Source organism: Durio zibethinus, chromosome 12, assembly GCF_047325235.1.
Source record: "Durio zibethinus cultivar Kanyao isolate XHJ-2024 chromosome 12, ASM4732523v1, whole genome shotgun sequence".
Classification (NCBI taxonomy): domain Eukaryota; kingdom Viridiplantae; phylum Streptophyta; class Magnoliopsida; order Malvales; family Malvaceae; genus Durio; species Durio zibethinus.
In genome coordinates, this window is record NC_143173.1 from 19,706,067 (window position 1) to 19,722,027 (window position 15,961).

The window sequence follows — 15,961 nt, forward strand, 5'->3', positions numbered from 1 at the left end:
AGTAATCTCCTAATTATTCAAATATTTCCTCAAAAAATAAAGAAAAAAGAGAGAAAACTTCAAATTAGAACTATATCTCTACAAATCTGTAATTTTTTACCATGCAATGAAAAAAAAAAAAAAAGAAACTGCAAAACAAATAAAAAAAAAGTGTAAATGCATTTAAGTTGGTTCATAAATGTTATGTGGTCCAAATCATAACTGGGGGTATTGGCATTCAGCCTAGCAAAGGATCCTGCAGAAAAAGATCGAAGATACTGATATTGATTATGATTCTGTACTGAAATTAATAAAGAAATAAAGCAAATTGCCATTTTTTTTTTATTTTTAAATGATAAATATGAAATGTGGGGGACTGAATCAAATCAAAGAGAACCCCAAAAAGGATCACGAAATATCTGTGATATACTTTGATTTTAATGATTTTTACTTGTATGAATTTTTTCTCTGATATTCCTTCAGGGGCTCCACTTTCTCTCCCTCCAAACAGCCCCACCAACCTTCATTTTATTGTTGTTTTCTCTATAAATACAATCTCTCATTACATTCATACATCTCTTGTGAACTTGTTTATTGGTCTCTTCTATTAATTGATGACCAATTTTAGTGCTACCATTTTTTTTTATGTTACATTATATAATACATGCAACAGTCTGCTTCTTTTGTTCATTAATGTTGATATTTGGTAATAGTCTGGGATACTACTACTCTCTTATTTATTAGCAAAAAGTTATATCAAAGTATGGATGGTGGCTGTGGCGGCGGCTGCGGTGGCTGTTCCAAGGACGACATAGCGGTGGAGTTTGGAGATGAACCCCATGTTTTAGCAGTGGATGATAACCTCATTGATAGAAAACTAGTGGAGAAGTTACTCAAGAACTCCTCCTGCAAAGGTACATTATAACTGGACCCTTTTGCAAAGGATTTTGTTTAGAGTAGTTAAATATTTTCTTGTGTCTTGCTGCAGTAACAACTGCAGAGAATGGGCTGAGGGCATTGGAATATTTGGGATTGGGAAGTGATCAGAGGAATACCTTGGAGGTAACTTTAACTTATACCATTCCCTTTGCAAAGTTTGCAAGCTGAAAAAATAAAATTCATGTTGTCGTTTATATGTATCTGCAGATTTCAAAGGTAAATCTAATAATAACAGATTATTGCATGCCTGGAATGACAGGCTATGAGCTGCTTAAGAAAATTAAGGTATTCAAAATTTCTAGAATGAAGAGTTATTACTTTTTTAGTACCATTTTTTAGGATTATTTCTCACCATTGCAATTATGTTTTATGTTTTGGAAATTAACAACAGGAATCATCAGTTCTGAAGGAGGTTCCTGTTGTAATCCTGTCATCTGAAAATAGTCCCACTCGCATTAGCCAGTAAGTAATTTCCTGAAGATGTATTCTTTACAATTTTTTTTTTCAACCAAGCATTTGGCACCAGAAATTAAGATAACATAGACGGATTTTTAATGATGAAAGTATTCCGTTAGTAATTATCAACGGTTTATCGATAGATTACCGATAGATCATAATTATAAAAGAATTCGATAATTATCATATCGATGGAGATAATTTCATCGATATTTTGTAAATAAATATTTGACAGAATTGAGAAAAATAGACGCAGAAATCATGGACATAATAATTTGTTAGTAAATATTTTACCGACTTCTTAACGATGGATTATTCCGTATATATTAAATTTTGATAAAAATACATTAATTTGCAAAAAAAAATAATTTTAACAACGAAATTTTCATCATTAATCTATTGATAGCTAATATAAACTTAAAATCCTAAAATCCATTTCTTATTTTCCCCTTTTTCTCTTTCGCCAACCCCACATTCCCCAATCCCTTTCTTATTGATCAATGATAAGTGCATGTATCTTTCTTTTAAAAGAGTCAAGTTGAAATTCCTTTCCTCGAATAAAAGAAAAATTAATTTTCACTGTTAGATTCTAATGTTAAGATTTTGTATATACGTGAACAGATGCTTAGAGGAAGGTGCTCAGATGTTCATGCTGAAGCCCCTGAAACAGTCAGATGTTAAGCAACTGAAATGCCATTTGATGAGATGAAGTAGCTGAGCTTTTGAGGACAAAAGTAGCCATGACCAAGATTATTGTATGGGTAAGATGTGTAAGACAATTACTTTCTGATGCCAATTGGTTCTGTTCCCTCTCCACATTTTGTATCAGAAAAACAGTTTCAGTTAAATATTTCTTTTTTTTTTTTTTTGGTGAGAAAAATCATTGGATTCGTTCTGACCTTATTGTAGAATGCAAGCATCATTTTTAAGTTTTGAATATTGCATTTCAACCTTTCAAATGCTAATTACTCCTGTTTTGCTTCATCTCCACATTTTGTATAAGAATTAAAAGTTTTAATGTCTAATTTTTATGAATAGAATGGCTCTTTTAATCAAAATAAAAACAACTATTAAATTAAATTCCACTATGATTTTTTTTTATACTTGAAATTATCAAAGATTTAATTTTAATTAATGAAATTAAAAATTTAATATTTTATCAATAAATTATACGATTATTGGTCACTTTTTTATTAAATGCAAATATCATTAACTAAAAAATTTTAATCCTGAAGTTTTAGAATTCTTAGTGTTCATGCATGATATCTTAAAAGAATAGAGATCAAATCCCCTTTTCTCAAATAAAAAAAAAATTGGATAATGAATTTGTAGTACACATTTTATTTATTATTTTATCTATTAATTATAAGTATGAATTTTTAACTCTAATTAGTCACATTTTCTAAATTATAACTTTTTTTTAATTCGTAAAATGAAAATTGATGAAATTAAAATCCTTGTCCACATGCCTGCCTCAAAAGTATCTTAGCTAATAGTTCAACAAGTAGAAGGCAGCCATGGTTCTTCTTTGAAACATGGAAATGAAAAGAAGCATCGGATTCCTTTTGCACCATATGCAAACACCATGCATGGATAGAAAACGTAAATGGTGAAATTCACCATCTTTGCTAATAAATTTGAGCCCTCTCATTTAGTTAGTATATATGAACTTTTATGGATTTTAATTTTTCATATTTTCAAAAGCATATCTTTAATTTTGAAGCAATGGAAGAAAATAATCATTGGATTCCTTTTGACCTGATAGTAAAATGCAAGTACATATCAATATCATCATACATTTCAATCTTTCACTTGTTTTGCTCCTTCTCTACCTCCACATTAATTTTCACCTTCTTCTTCAATGCAAGCATCATTAATAGAAAAAGTTAATAATCAAATTTAGGAACTTCGAAAAAAATTGAACAATTTATCAGATTTGGATCATTTTCGATTCATAGCATATTTCAGTCTATTTATTATTTGAACAATATTAAATAAAAATTATAATTACAATCGAATAATATTTGATAGACATCATACAATACGTTAATATGCGAAATTTAAATTTAAATTCTAATAGTTTCAAGATCTCATCCTTCCTTGCAAGATATTGAAATCAATTTTATTTATCTCTTTTATTTTTTGTATATATATATATATTAAAATTAATAGTTAAAAATATATAAAATTATTTTAATCTTATATTATATAAATATCTCTCTCTCTCTCTCTATATATATATACATATATATATATATATATGAATGTATAAATAAATTTTTATGACTCCAATCCAATCAGTCACATCTTCCAACGCATGGCACATGATGCTATCAACGAGAATGATTTTTCATTATACAGACAATCTGAAATTTTGATTTGTAATAACTAATATCTGCTTGACGCCAATACTCATCCTTTTCATTATTGCAGGAAACTCCTAATTCCTGGAGTAATCCCCTCCTCTAATTATGCTTCCCATTTTGTGTGCTATACATCATTTTGAATTTGTTAGTTATTCAACGTTTCTTAATTAGAACTCCATGCTTAATTCAATTAATTCGTATATTTATCTTTAAAAAATGATATTTAATAATTTTGATATTTAAATTTTAACATTTATAAATTTTTTATTTTATTTTCGAATTGCAATTCTTCTTGTACAAAAAAAAAAAAATTTCTTTGTTTAATCTTTTTACTTGTTTCATACATGAATTAGCGACCCAAGTAGTCTTTTTTTTTTCCCTTAATACAGGCAGGTCCATCTGAAAAATTATAGGAGCAGCTAAAACTGGAATCATAATTACAGATCATAAGCATATTCTTTGTCTTACTTAAAACAAGCATCCCAATGCCTTTTCAAGTCATCTTGTCAAACACAGGATAAATTTAAATTTATTAGTAAATAGACAGGTCTTAATCGTCAAGGAAAACGTAGCAGATAATGATATAACTTGAAAGTTATTACATGATAAGCCTTCACATCAGCCAAATGCAGATTCCTACCCAACTAAAGCATATTGAAGAAACCTTCAAATTTGGATTCATTCAGACCCAAGACATGATTGGATTCCTTTGTTCTTTCCCCCCATTTTTTTCCTTAAAAAAAGGAGCAACAAAAATTTGTTCATCTTAAAAACCTGACAAAACTAGGCTGTTTTTGATCCTGTAAAACACTGAACAAAGTTATTCTCTTCTGCTGAGTCAGGACCAAATCACAATTCTGATCCTATGAAAGACTTTAAAAATCAAATATATATTCTTTTCATACAATTCAAAGTGACAGACAAAATTAAAGGTGGGGCGGATCAATGGAAATGCTTGAGTCATCCAAGCCAAAAATTGCGTGATAGAGTAACAACTTACAAACAAGCATTTCCCTAGTCCTCTGAATGCCAAGGCAAAACTCTAACATAAGGGCAATAGCAATAAGCTTGGATGAACCCTTTTTTCGGCTCTTTCTTCCTTGAAAATTTGATTGCCTAAAACCCCACTAGACCAAGCAAGAATATGCAGAAAAAGCTGGAAAGAAAGGTTACACCTACCAAATAGCAACAAAATTCATCAAGATATAGTTGTTCGTTAAGGTAGGAAAAATGAAAGAGAATATTCGTTGTTGGCATTTTCTATATCTTATGTTATTTTATATAAAGTAAATAAGAATAACATAAAAAAATTGGGCTTAGGGAATGGAATAGGTTCGAAATTGAAAACTCAGCCTGGGGCAGGACTTCTACATTTGTTTAGATGGGACAAGTGTTGATAACGGCTTTGTTATCATGATAGAAAGGTTCGGCCTGCTTGGCCTTGAGGCTTCAAGTCCAACTAGGCTATGGCATAACCTTTTTGCCACTGCAATGGCTGCACAAGTTGCCAATAGAAAGGCTCAAATGGAAGTTAGCATGCTTGTACGTGATCCACTGATCCTGCAATTTGCCAATCCATTAATGAGAACCATTGGCACGTAAAACTCCATGAGTAACATCATGTATAAGTAAACCTCTTACATGAGCTCAATACATTGAGGATGATGTCTCAAATCATTCCCCAAGGCTCAAGCATTAATGAACCCTAGCCAACCTTTAATTGCACTATCAGGGCCTTCCTTTGCGTTGGAATTAACGAACAAATTACCAACAGGTGACTGACTTGCATTCAATAAACTGTATTCTTGTAATACCTGAACCAAATCATTTATCTTGGGTTACTTAACATTTTTCCTTGCTATTGTCATCTGCTTTGCAGCAATGGTGGTGGCATCAAAAGACATAAAATTGGCAAATGGTGTTCAGCAGCTATTGGCTTCTAGTTTTTTAAGAATCAGCACTTCAAGGTCGAGGATCTTCATCATATCAAACTAAATAAACATTGTTTGTGGTTCTCTCTTTCCATCAAATATCTCCATTACTGCTGCATTTCAGTTATTATTCTTGTCTGTGATGAGGTTCTAATTTAACATCCAAATCACATGTACTAAATTTATCCCTATTCGTGTCTGTGATGATGTTCTAATATAACATCCAAATCACATATACCAAATTTGTCCCTAACTGCTTAAGAATCTCATGTGTTCCTGATCGCTTATGTAGGTCAGCATAATGCAGTTTTTACATGGTTAAGTATAAGTAAGCATTGATGTGCATGTGCTCAGCCTCAGCTTGTAACCTCTTATAACCTCAGTGATGTTAAAGGGATCGAAATTGCAGGGGCACTGGAGAATGTACTTGCAATAGCTGCTGGGATTATTGAAGGGATGAATCTTGGTAACAACTCCATAAGGCAGCTCTTGTTGCACAAACCCCCCCCCCCCCCCCCCCCCCCCGCCGCTTTCTTTTTTCTCATTTGCTGGCCTATTGAGCAGAGTGCATGTCTGGATGCAAAGCCGACAACAATTACTAGTCTATCTGGAACTGGAGACATTATGCTTAATTACATGTTTTGTAAATCTTTCAAGAAATAGAAGAGTTGGAGTTGATTTTGGATCAGGTGCTTGTAAGTTCTATACTGGCTGTTGATGCTTAAAATCTTGCTACTAATATGATTAGTAAGTGCTGTGTAGATAGCCGAAGGTGTGTCAACCGCTGGAGCTGTGATTGCATTGGCCCAGAAATACAATTTTAAGATGCGGTCCTCCTTACAGCAGTTGCTCGGATTATAGAAAGTGAGCTAACCCCTAAGAAAGCTGTTCTTGAATTAATGAGCCTCCCTCAGGTCATTCAAACTCCTTAATCTTGATAAAGAAGGAACCTTTTATGACTATCATGTACATGTCTTTTCTGTGTGGGCTTTAATGGTGGTATAAAGCTGTTGATTTTTTTTACCAAAGAGGTCATAATCTGGGACAGGAGAAAGGATTACAGATATTAAAATTTGCCAGGGGATGGATGGAGCTCTACCATTAAGAACCTGATTGTCATTTAACTCAGCTGCAGAGCTGCATCTGGTCATTCCAAGAAAAAAAAAAGTGCAGATAATATTAAACGGTAAATTCTTTTTTTTTCTTTTAAATAAATTTTATTATGCTTTAGGAATGGGAAATAAAATACCTTCTCCAAAAAATACAGTTAGAAGATAGAATAACTAATACGATGTACATATATTTAACCTTAAGTTGTTTTTTTTTTTACCAAGGTGGTCATAATCTGGGATAGGACAAAAGGGTATAAGTATTGAGATTCAAACTCTAGACATATTGAACTTTCGTGTAGGACCAGGCGAGTGGTGCTAGACTATTTTTTTTGACGGTCCAGGTTGTTACTAGGAGACGCTTTAATTTTTGCAGCTTCACTCTGTTAATGTCAATGTTGAACTTGATCTATCGAATATGCAGAACCCATCATGTCCTGCATAAATAAAACATTCTAGTACCTAAACTTGCAACCATATCACGCCTCAATCTTCAAACCAAGTCCCTGGTATCAATGCCTATTGACTCAAATCCCATAAGAAATTTGTTTGAGATTTGTTAGAGATTTGTCAGATATTGCTTGATGAACAAGAAGACTTGCAAAAGAAGAATTCTAAGAGAAAGAGGATTCTTAATAGGTAAGTTTGACTTGCAAGAGAAGAGTTCTAAAAAGAAAGGGATTCTTAATAGGCAAGTTTGACTTACAAGAGAAGAATTCTAAGAGGAGTGGGATTCTTAATGGGCAAGTTTGTATGGTTATAAATAGGTGAAGTCTCTACAGGGTTAGATATGAGAAAAAGATGAAAGAGAGTTGTAGGATTTTGTGGGATAGACACCCCATAGGAGTATTGGGGCTCTACGTCTTATGGGTGTGTATGTTTGTTTGTGGGTGGACTAGAGGAGATTGAGAGGGTCCACATAGGTATGATGTATGGGAACATATGGGTATGTGTTTGGTTGTGTTGAAAAGGTGCACAAAAGTTTGGGTTTGTGTTTGTTTGGGTAGAGAATACTTCATAGGACTAGAGGAGATTGAAAGTGTCTTATGAGTATTGATTGTTGAGTGGGGTTGATGATATGATGTATGTTTGTAATTCTCTACAACTAGTGGATCTTGTTTCTCATCCATGGATGTAGGTCAGTTGGATCGAACCACGTTAAATTGTTGTCTCTTGTGTGTTTGATTTATTGTTTGATTTCGCTTCCGCTGGTGTGATTGGATTTGAGGCTTTTAGCCCAACAAATGATATCAGAGCTGTGATGTGCCCAACAAATGGTATCAGAGCTGTGGTGTTCCCCAACAAGTGGTATCATAGCTGAAAGTTCAAAACGTGAGAAGAGTTGAAGATTCAAGATGTGGGAAGAGCCGATGGTTCGAGACATGAGAAGAGTTGACAGTTCGAGATATGAAAAGAGCTTAGTTTGAGACATAGGAAGAAGTAAGCTTAGAGAAGCTCGATTCAAGAGAAGAGTTCGAGTTTAAGTTTTGAAGATTGAAGATTAGTTTGTATGAAGCGTGAAGACACAAGAGAAGAGAAGATGATTATAAGACTTCCATTGCAGGTAGAACCAAGCATGTCTAGCATGAAGACAGATGATTGATGGAATTTGAGTCAAGGTGAAGATTGTTGGGAATATTGACTCAAATCCCATAAGAGATTTGTTTGAGATTTGTTAGAGATTTGTTTGAGATTTGTCAGATATTGCTTGATGGACAAGAAGACTTGCAAAAGAAAAATTCTAAGAGAAAGAGGATTCTTAATAGGTAAGTTTGACTTGCAAGAGAAGAATTCTAAAAGGAAAGGGATTCTTAATAGGCAAGTTTGACTTACAAGAGAAGAATTCTAAGAGAAAAGGGATTCTTAATGGGCAAGTTTGTATGGTTATAAATAGGTGAAGTCTCTACAGGGTTAGGTATGAGAAAAAGATGTAAGAGAGTTGTAGGGTTTTGTGGGATAGACACCCCATAGAAGTATAGGGGCTCTACGTCTTATGGGTGTGTATGTTTGTTTGTGAGTGGACTAGAGGAGACTGAGAGGGTTCACATAGGTATGATGTATAGGAGCATATGGGTATGTGTTTGGTTATATTGAAAGGGTGCACAAGGGTTTGGGTTTGTGTTTGTGTTTGTTTGGGTTAAGAATACTCCATAAGACTAGATGAGATTGAGAGTGTCTTATGAGTATTGATTATTGAGTGAGGTTGATGATATGATGTATGTTTGTAATTCTCTACAACTAGTGGATCTTATTTCTCATCCGTAGATGTAGGTCAGTTGGACCGAATCACGTTAAATTATTGTCTCTTATATGTTTGATTTATTATTTGATTTCGTTTCTAGTAGTGTAATTAGATTTGAGGCTTTTAGCCCAACAATATTGTCTTAGCCACCCATTGAGTGCTATCTCAAGTAAGAGATATCAGGGAACAAGAGCTCAGAGTCATCCTTGAAATGGTTCAAGTTCAAGAAGTACGAGGAAACAAAGGGTTTAAACTTTACAATCTCGGATGTTTTTTTAACTTTTAATCACTCCCAAGTTTTTTTTTTTTTTAAATGTCGTCACAAGGAAATAAAACAAAAAATTATAAGTATTAAAATTTAAATATCATCTTTTAAAGATAATTATAAAAATTAACTAAATTAATCTTAGAGCTACAATTTCAATGGTAGTTTCTTTGAGAGACTAAACTTTTACGTGGATTTCTATCTCTTTTTTGGCAAAAAAGGTTAAATGGATTGTTGATATAAATTGAAGGCAAATCTTTAATTATTAAGGTTATATTTATAGAAATTTTTTGTAATTCATGTATTATTTATTTTTAAATTTAAAGATGATAGTGTATTATTAAACGAAAAAACATTACTTAAAATAAAATTTTAATTAGTCTGAAATGCTCATAGATAATAGTTAACCGAGTTCTAACTTGAAATTTTATATGCCAATCAAACAAAATTTAAGGGCAAGAGTTGAAATTTATTGTAATAACTCGCAAAAAATTAAATTGACTAAAATTTTAGGGACTCTTTTGATATATTCAACAGTCGAGGATGAAATGCTATTAAGGTTAAAATTTAGGGGTGATAGTGCAATTTCCCCGCACTTTTAGGATACAATTTTTTTGGTTACTGTTATTGATGAAAAACCCTAGTGGAAAAGAAGCAAGAAAAACCTTTAAATAAAATAAAAATAAAACAAACTCAAAAACCTTAAACCTCAGCCAGCAACCAGGCCAGAAGATGAAGAAAACCCAAAAACCAAACAAAGAAAAAGAGGAAATAATGAGTAATACCTCAAACACCATAACCAAGACGAACGAGTCAGAGATATTTGCTTCATGTTCCTTCTCCAGCCTTGGCCTCCACTCCTCTTTGTGTGACCAACTCCGAGGTCGGTTGTTGTTGTTGTTTTTTATATAATTATTTTATTTTTACAGACATAGATAATGATAATCTATTCCCATGTAATGAATTTTATTTCTTCTTAACAGAAAGGTTGGGTTTTGAAGCTCCAACTCTCGTTCAAGCTCAAGCTATTCCTGTTATACTCTCTGGTCGTCATATGTATCCTTTGTACTTTACCACTCTATTTTAGCAATTTTTTTTTGCATAATGGGTTTTTTTTCTAGCATTTTTAATACACATAATCCCTCTTTTTCTTTTCATCATTAGATTGTTGTATTTAGCAATTTTAAGTGCAAATTTTCTTTTATTTTCTTAATTGGGCTGTTTCTTGTTAGCAGTTTTTGGAGCAAGTTTGCTTTTTTGCATAATTGGGTTGTTGTTTTTTAACCTTTTTCCAATAAAAGGTATCCTTTTTGCACAATTGGGTTGTTGTTTTTAGTCTTTTTAATGCAAGTTTTATTTTTCTTGTTGGTTGTTGTTTGTAGCATTTTAATTTTCTTTTTTGCATAATTAGGTTTTTGTTTAAGCACTTTTTAAGTGCAAGTTTTGTATTTTTTTATAATTGGGTTTTGGGATCCTTGATTGGAGATTGTACTAGACTTGTTAACGCAGAAACGGGGTCTGGAAAAACAATAGCTTATTTGGCTCCTATCATTCATCACTTGCAGGATTACAGTCCCCGAGTTGAGCGCAATCAGGGTACTTTTGGTATGTGTTTTATGCTTTTAGTGGGATGTGTAGCTATGTTTATTCTTTTTGAAAGTTCAGAATTTTGTTTTTTGTTTCTATTGCTATGTATAATTTTATTGTCCAGTTATAGTGAACTGAAATTAGGCCTTAAGGGTTGAGGGAGGCCAGAGGGGGTTGTAATGGGAATCAGTCCTATCTAGATGTTTGTTATCTATGGCATATGTTTCTTCCATGTGCTTAAGGATGAATAAGTCAAACATTTCTGCTCTTTTTGTTTAATCACGAATAAATTTAAATTTGATATGTTTGTGATAGCGTTGGTCCTTGTACCAACGCGTGAGTTATGCATGCAGGTGTATGAGATTCTGCAGAAGTTATTGCATCGTTTCCATTGGATTGTCCCTGGTTATGTAATGGGTGGCGAAAACAGGAATAAAGAGAAAGCCAGGCTGCGAAAAGGTAAAATTTTTGTTTTTTTGGTGAAGTTCTCAATCACATAAAGCATGTAATTGCAGGATCCCACCAATTCAAGTTGGTAGACCTATGAAAGTGTGTCAAGTGTCAATATTTTGATTGGCTATATAAAACAATGTTTTTTTTTTTTTTTTGTTTAAAGGACAGCATTTATACCAATATAAAAGCATTAAACAAATTGATGAATATATTTTCTCGTGTATTGATACAGGTACTATGGTTTTCTTTGTGATAAATTACCAATGATCCTTTATTTGGTTTCGCTTCTTGCTGTTATGGCTTGCAGCTTATTTAAAGCTGGTTCAGTGATTCTAGTTATTGAATTGATTTTTATACATTTCCTGTTTTTAAATTATTGCTGCTTAGCTTCTTGAAAGAAAAATAAAGAAAACTTAAAAATCAGCTTCATACGTTACAATCATGCATTTGCAAGTTTGAGATTGAAGTATGTAATCTCCTTTATGATCAATATTGATGTATTTTCCTCTCTGAATTATGTTCACGAATGTTTCATATGATTCATTTCAGGCATTTCTATTCTTATTGCAACTCCTGGACGGCTGTTGGATCACTTAAAAAATACATCGTCTTTCACACACACAAATTTGCGTTGGATAATTTTTGATGAAGCAGACAGGTGTACTGTACTGTCTAAGGTTTCATTATGAGTGGATCTATCTGTTTCTGTTTCTTATAAATCTTAACTGCATCTGGCTGTGTATCTTGACAGAATTCTGGAATTAGGATTTGGCAAAGATATTGAAGAGATATTGGATCTTTTGGGTTCTAGGCCAAATGCATATGCTGAAAAAGGAAAATCCTCTGAATTTCCAAGACAGAATTTGCTATTATCAGCTACATTAAATGAAAAAGTAAATCATCTTGCCAAAATTAGTTTAGAAAATCCCATTATGATTGGTCTTGACAGCATGAAGGTGCAACCAGATTCATCAATTAACCAAACTGGACCTTTGGGATCTGATGTGGATGAGGACCTTGATAACTCAAGCAAGTTAGTAAGTTCTTCAAGTGGAGACTATAAGCTGCCAGCTCAGTTGGTTCAGAGATATGTCAAGGGTATACATTTACTGAAAGCTTTCTCTCTCTCTCTTGTTGTTGACCTTTCTGAGCTTGGTTCAAACCTTATGCAGTACCATGTGGTTCACGGCTCGCTGTACTTCTTTCCATACTAAAGCATCTTTTTGAGAGAGAAGCTTCCCAAAAGGTAAGGGCGTACTATAGTATTGGAATTTCTTGTTGTTTTCTGGAACATCTTTAGGATGTTCTTAACGACTTCAAATTGGAAGTGGAGGATATCAGTTCCCATGCATTTGTTCTCTGAGAAATACTTTGTTGAATCTGATGAGAAGGTTAATGTGTTATATTTATCTCATTCTAATTTGCTAGTATGAGCTGATTCACAGTGACCATGTAAAATGATTCCTGTTTGTTTAAGCATCTTGTTATTTTTTGTCATTTTACCCTTTTGTTTGTTAGTATGAATTATATGTGCAGCTCACATCAAGGGATTCTTTTTTATGGCTATAACAGATGTCAACAACAATGTTCTGCTTCATTTAATTTGTATTTTTCCAGAATAATTGCAAATAGAGATTGGAACTTTGGGTGATTACTGGCTATAATATTCATAGTATATAAAATTATTTGTGAGTTTACCTTGTTCAAACCTAAGGGATTCGTTCATTTCCTCTGTTGTCCCTTAGTTTGTTTACAGAAAGTTTTTGTAACATATATCTACTGTTCTATACTGGTTCAATTTCTTTACTCAATTAATCATTCTGCAGATTGTGCTATTCTTTTCAACATGTGATGCGGTAGATTTTCACTATACATTGTTGAGTGAATTCCAGTGGTCACCCTACTCACAATTTGAAGAAGAACTTAAGCAGATCTTTCTGAAGTGCAAAACTTTCCGGTTACATGGGAATATGAAGCAGGAAGACAGAAGAACCACCTTTAGTGCCTTTAAAACAGAAAAATCGGCTCTTCTTGTGTCTACAGATGTTGCTGCTAGGGGCCTAGATTTTCCAAAAGTTAGATGTATCGTACAGTATGATTCTCCAGGGGAGGCCACTGAATATGTGCATAGGTATTTAGGGACTTATTTCTCTTGGAAATATTTATCTGTTCCAGAGTTATCAATAATATCTACTTGGCAACTGTTTTTGGTGAATTCTGATAAACTTTGACTGGCACTTGCTTTCTGATGCACAATTGCCTAAACACAAATCTTTACTCACTGTTTGAACAGCTTCTAAGTGTTATGCCTTTTTTTTCAGAAAAAGAGGATTATAATGAGATTCTTGCTCTGGATGCTTGTGGTTGAACAGATTTCTCAGTGCTTATTTGTAAATGTCTGTTTTTTATTAGTTTAATTGTAAAAAACTCTGTACTAGATATTTTTGGTTATCTGTCTCATTGTGTTCTTTAATGAATGGTTTAACTTAGCATATGTAGTTCATTACTATGGAGCTAGCTTTTAAGCATGTCTAGTTCGAGCAGACAGAGCCCATATGTAAATTTCTTTTGAACTGATATATACGGTCCATCAGTGCTTGATCCTACATATTAATCTTTGATGCAGAGTAGGTAGGACTGCTCGACTGGGTGAAAGAGGAGAATCCTTACTATTTCTACAACCAATAGAAGTGGATTACTTGCAAGACCTTGAGAAACATGGTGTGTCACTGACAGAGTATCCACTCCTCAAAATATTAGATTCTTTCCCTTTGCATGGTCAAACACACCATGTCAAGAAGTATGTTTCATTAGAATCACATCCCTGGGTGGTATCTCTTCAGAAGGAGCTTGAATCATATGTTTTGGCTGAGGTATGACTTATGCATGTTGATCTTCTTTAGCCCTTACATTTTTGAACTTTTTCGCATCTTTTTTTCCATGACTTAGTCTCTAGTGTTATTGAATTTGTCTTCCTAACAACCTTTGAATTTGTTTGTTTTTGAAGAAAAATGTTTTTAGATCCACACTTCTTGTCTCCTTTGTGCCCATTTTGACTGCCTCTGCATACATGATTATTTGATTTTGCTCATTTTCCGTTTTAAACTGTGTTACAGTTTTTTTCTTTGATTTAGTATAGGGAAAGAAGGAAATGAAATGACTTCAATTGATTAGTTTTTCTTTTGCTGGCAAATTGAGAGGGATGTACACAGTTGTTTGAAAACAAAAGTATCTGGTCAAACACTTTGCTTCTCTGAAACAAAAAAGTGCATGTCAAGTTGGTTTACCTAAAGTATGGTGTTGAGTTCCAAATGGTATGCTATGAATGAAAGATGCTTTGAATTCAGATTCATATTTGGAAATTCGAACAAACTTTTCTGAAAGATGGTTCTTCATTAAGAACAATAGCATCCTGCACCACCATTTAGAAAGAGATTTTGAATCTATCCGTTATATCCATTCAGAAATGAAGATGCTCTTTTCATTCATAGCATATCATGCTATATTTCAGGACAAATAACTTAAAAAATTTCATGTCGGGATATATACATCATTTAGTTGACTAGGCTATCATGAGAGTAAGCTTGATTAGGTGATTCTAGCTTTCTGTTTTATTCATCTAGGTAAGTTTAAGCTAGTTTTGAACAAATAGCGAATGGTCTTGGAAAAATTTTCGGGTTGTGTTGGCCTAGCATGTGAGATATAGCCTTGTTTGATTAGACATGATGTTTGGTTTTTTCGTAGTGAAGTTCAGTGAATGAGGTATGTTTTAGTTGTTACTTGAGATATATCATTGCCTTTAACTTTTGAGGCGATTCTTTCTATTCCCTTCTCCTTAATTTCCATGTGTGGCAGACATAACAATATTTACCTTTTTAATGATTCTGAGATTTACTTATTGTGCTTCCAAATAAAGTTTTCCCTGGTGTACCATTTTGCAGCCAAAGATTAAGAAACTAGCAAAGGATGCGTTTTGCTCTTGGGTGCGCGCATACACAGCCCACCGTGGAGATCTGAAAGGAATTTTCATGGTGAAGAAACTTCATTTAGGGCATGTTGCAAAAAGTTTTGCATTGAAGGAGCAGCCATCATTGGTAGGAAAATCATTCCAAAATCAGTGGAAAAAGAGGAAGAGGGATCAGAAGCAGAAAGGGCTATTCAAAAAGAGGAAAGTTGCCCGTAAAACATGAATCTAAGATGAGAATTCAAAGCATCATAATTTGAGCACATTCCTGGTTTCTCACCTTCACACCATGTATGAAACTAATGAAGTGCTTGTATTATTATTTTTTAAACTATTATTCATATATTCACAGTCAACAACAACAAAAAACTAAGCTTTGTATCTCATAATTTTATAATGGAGTCGGTTGTATGAAAAGAAAAAAAAAATCATGTTAAGTTGTAGTTTTGAGACTTTTTATTCAATTCTCTCTAGTGTTCTCTTTTCTCCTTTTTTATGGGAGAAATTTAAGAAAATGCATAACTTATTTGTACAGTTTTGCCAAAATTTATAGGATTGACTCAAATTAGGACTATTTGGTCAATGTATGTGAAAATTTCCGGGGTTCATTTGATAATAGTAAATTATGTTGTGGCAAAAACAAAATCATCTAAACTAAAGGGGCTTTCAT

At 33.2% G+C, this 15,961-nt stretch overlaps 2 protein-coding genes across 4 annotated transcripts; both read left to right on the plus strand.

Annotated features, from left to right (window-relative positions):
* The first annotated feature begins 464 nt into the window (after positions 1–464).
* LOC111296648 (two-component response regulator ARR17-like) lies at positions 465–9,340 on the plus strand. 3 transcript variants are annotated; one of them, XM_089740995.1, is made up of 7 exons: positions 465–893; positions 968–1,041; positions 1,126–1,203; positions 1,310–1,380; positions 1,996–2,075; positions 5,635–5,707; positions 6,081–9,340. In XM_089740995.1, the coding sequence occupies exons 1-7, from the start codon at positions 743–745 to the stop codon at positions 6,121–6,123; spliced, it is 570 nt and encodes a 189-aa protein (XP_089597121.1). In that variant the 5' UTR covers positions 465–742; the 3' UTR covers positions 6,124–9,340. The 3 variants fall into 3 exon arrangements, 1 of the variants encoding a protein (XP_089597121.1); XR_016326069.1 differs by lacking the exons at positions 465–893; positions 968–1,041; positions 1,126–1,203; positions 1,310–1,380; positions 1,996–2,075 and adding exons at positions 5,328–5,514; positions 5,964–5,999 and having other exon boundaries at positions 5,620–5,707; XR_016326068.1 differs by lacking the exons at positions 465–893; positions 968–1,041; positions 1,126–1,203; positions 1,310–1,380; positions 1,996–2,075 and adding an exon at positions 5,328–5,514 and having other exon boundaries at positions 5,620–5,707; positions 5,969–9,340.
* A 543-nt stretch (positions 9,341–9,883) lies between these two features.
* On the plus strand, positions 9,884–15,755 carry LOC111295943 (P-loop containing nucleoside triphosphate hydrolases superfamily protein). The gene is made up of 10 exons (XM_022889813.2): positions 9,884–10,170; positions 10,271–10,343; positions 10,783–10,892; positions 11,190–11,333; positions 11,877–11,985; positions 12,079–12,425; positions 12,500–12,573; positions 13,154–13,458; positions 13,954–14,200; positions 15,269–15,755. The coding sequence occupies exons 1-10, from the start codon at positions 10,020–10,022 to the stop codon at positions 15,515–15,517; spliced, it is 1,809 nt and encodes a 602-aa protein (XP_022745548.1). The 5' UTR covers positions 9,884–10,019; the 3' UTR covers positions 15,518–15,755.
* The last annotated feature ends 206 nt before the right edge of the window (positions 15,756–15,961 follow it).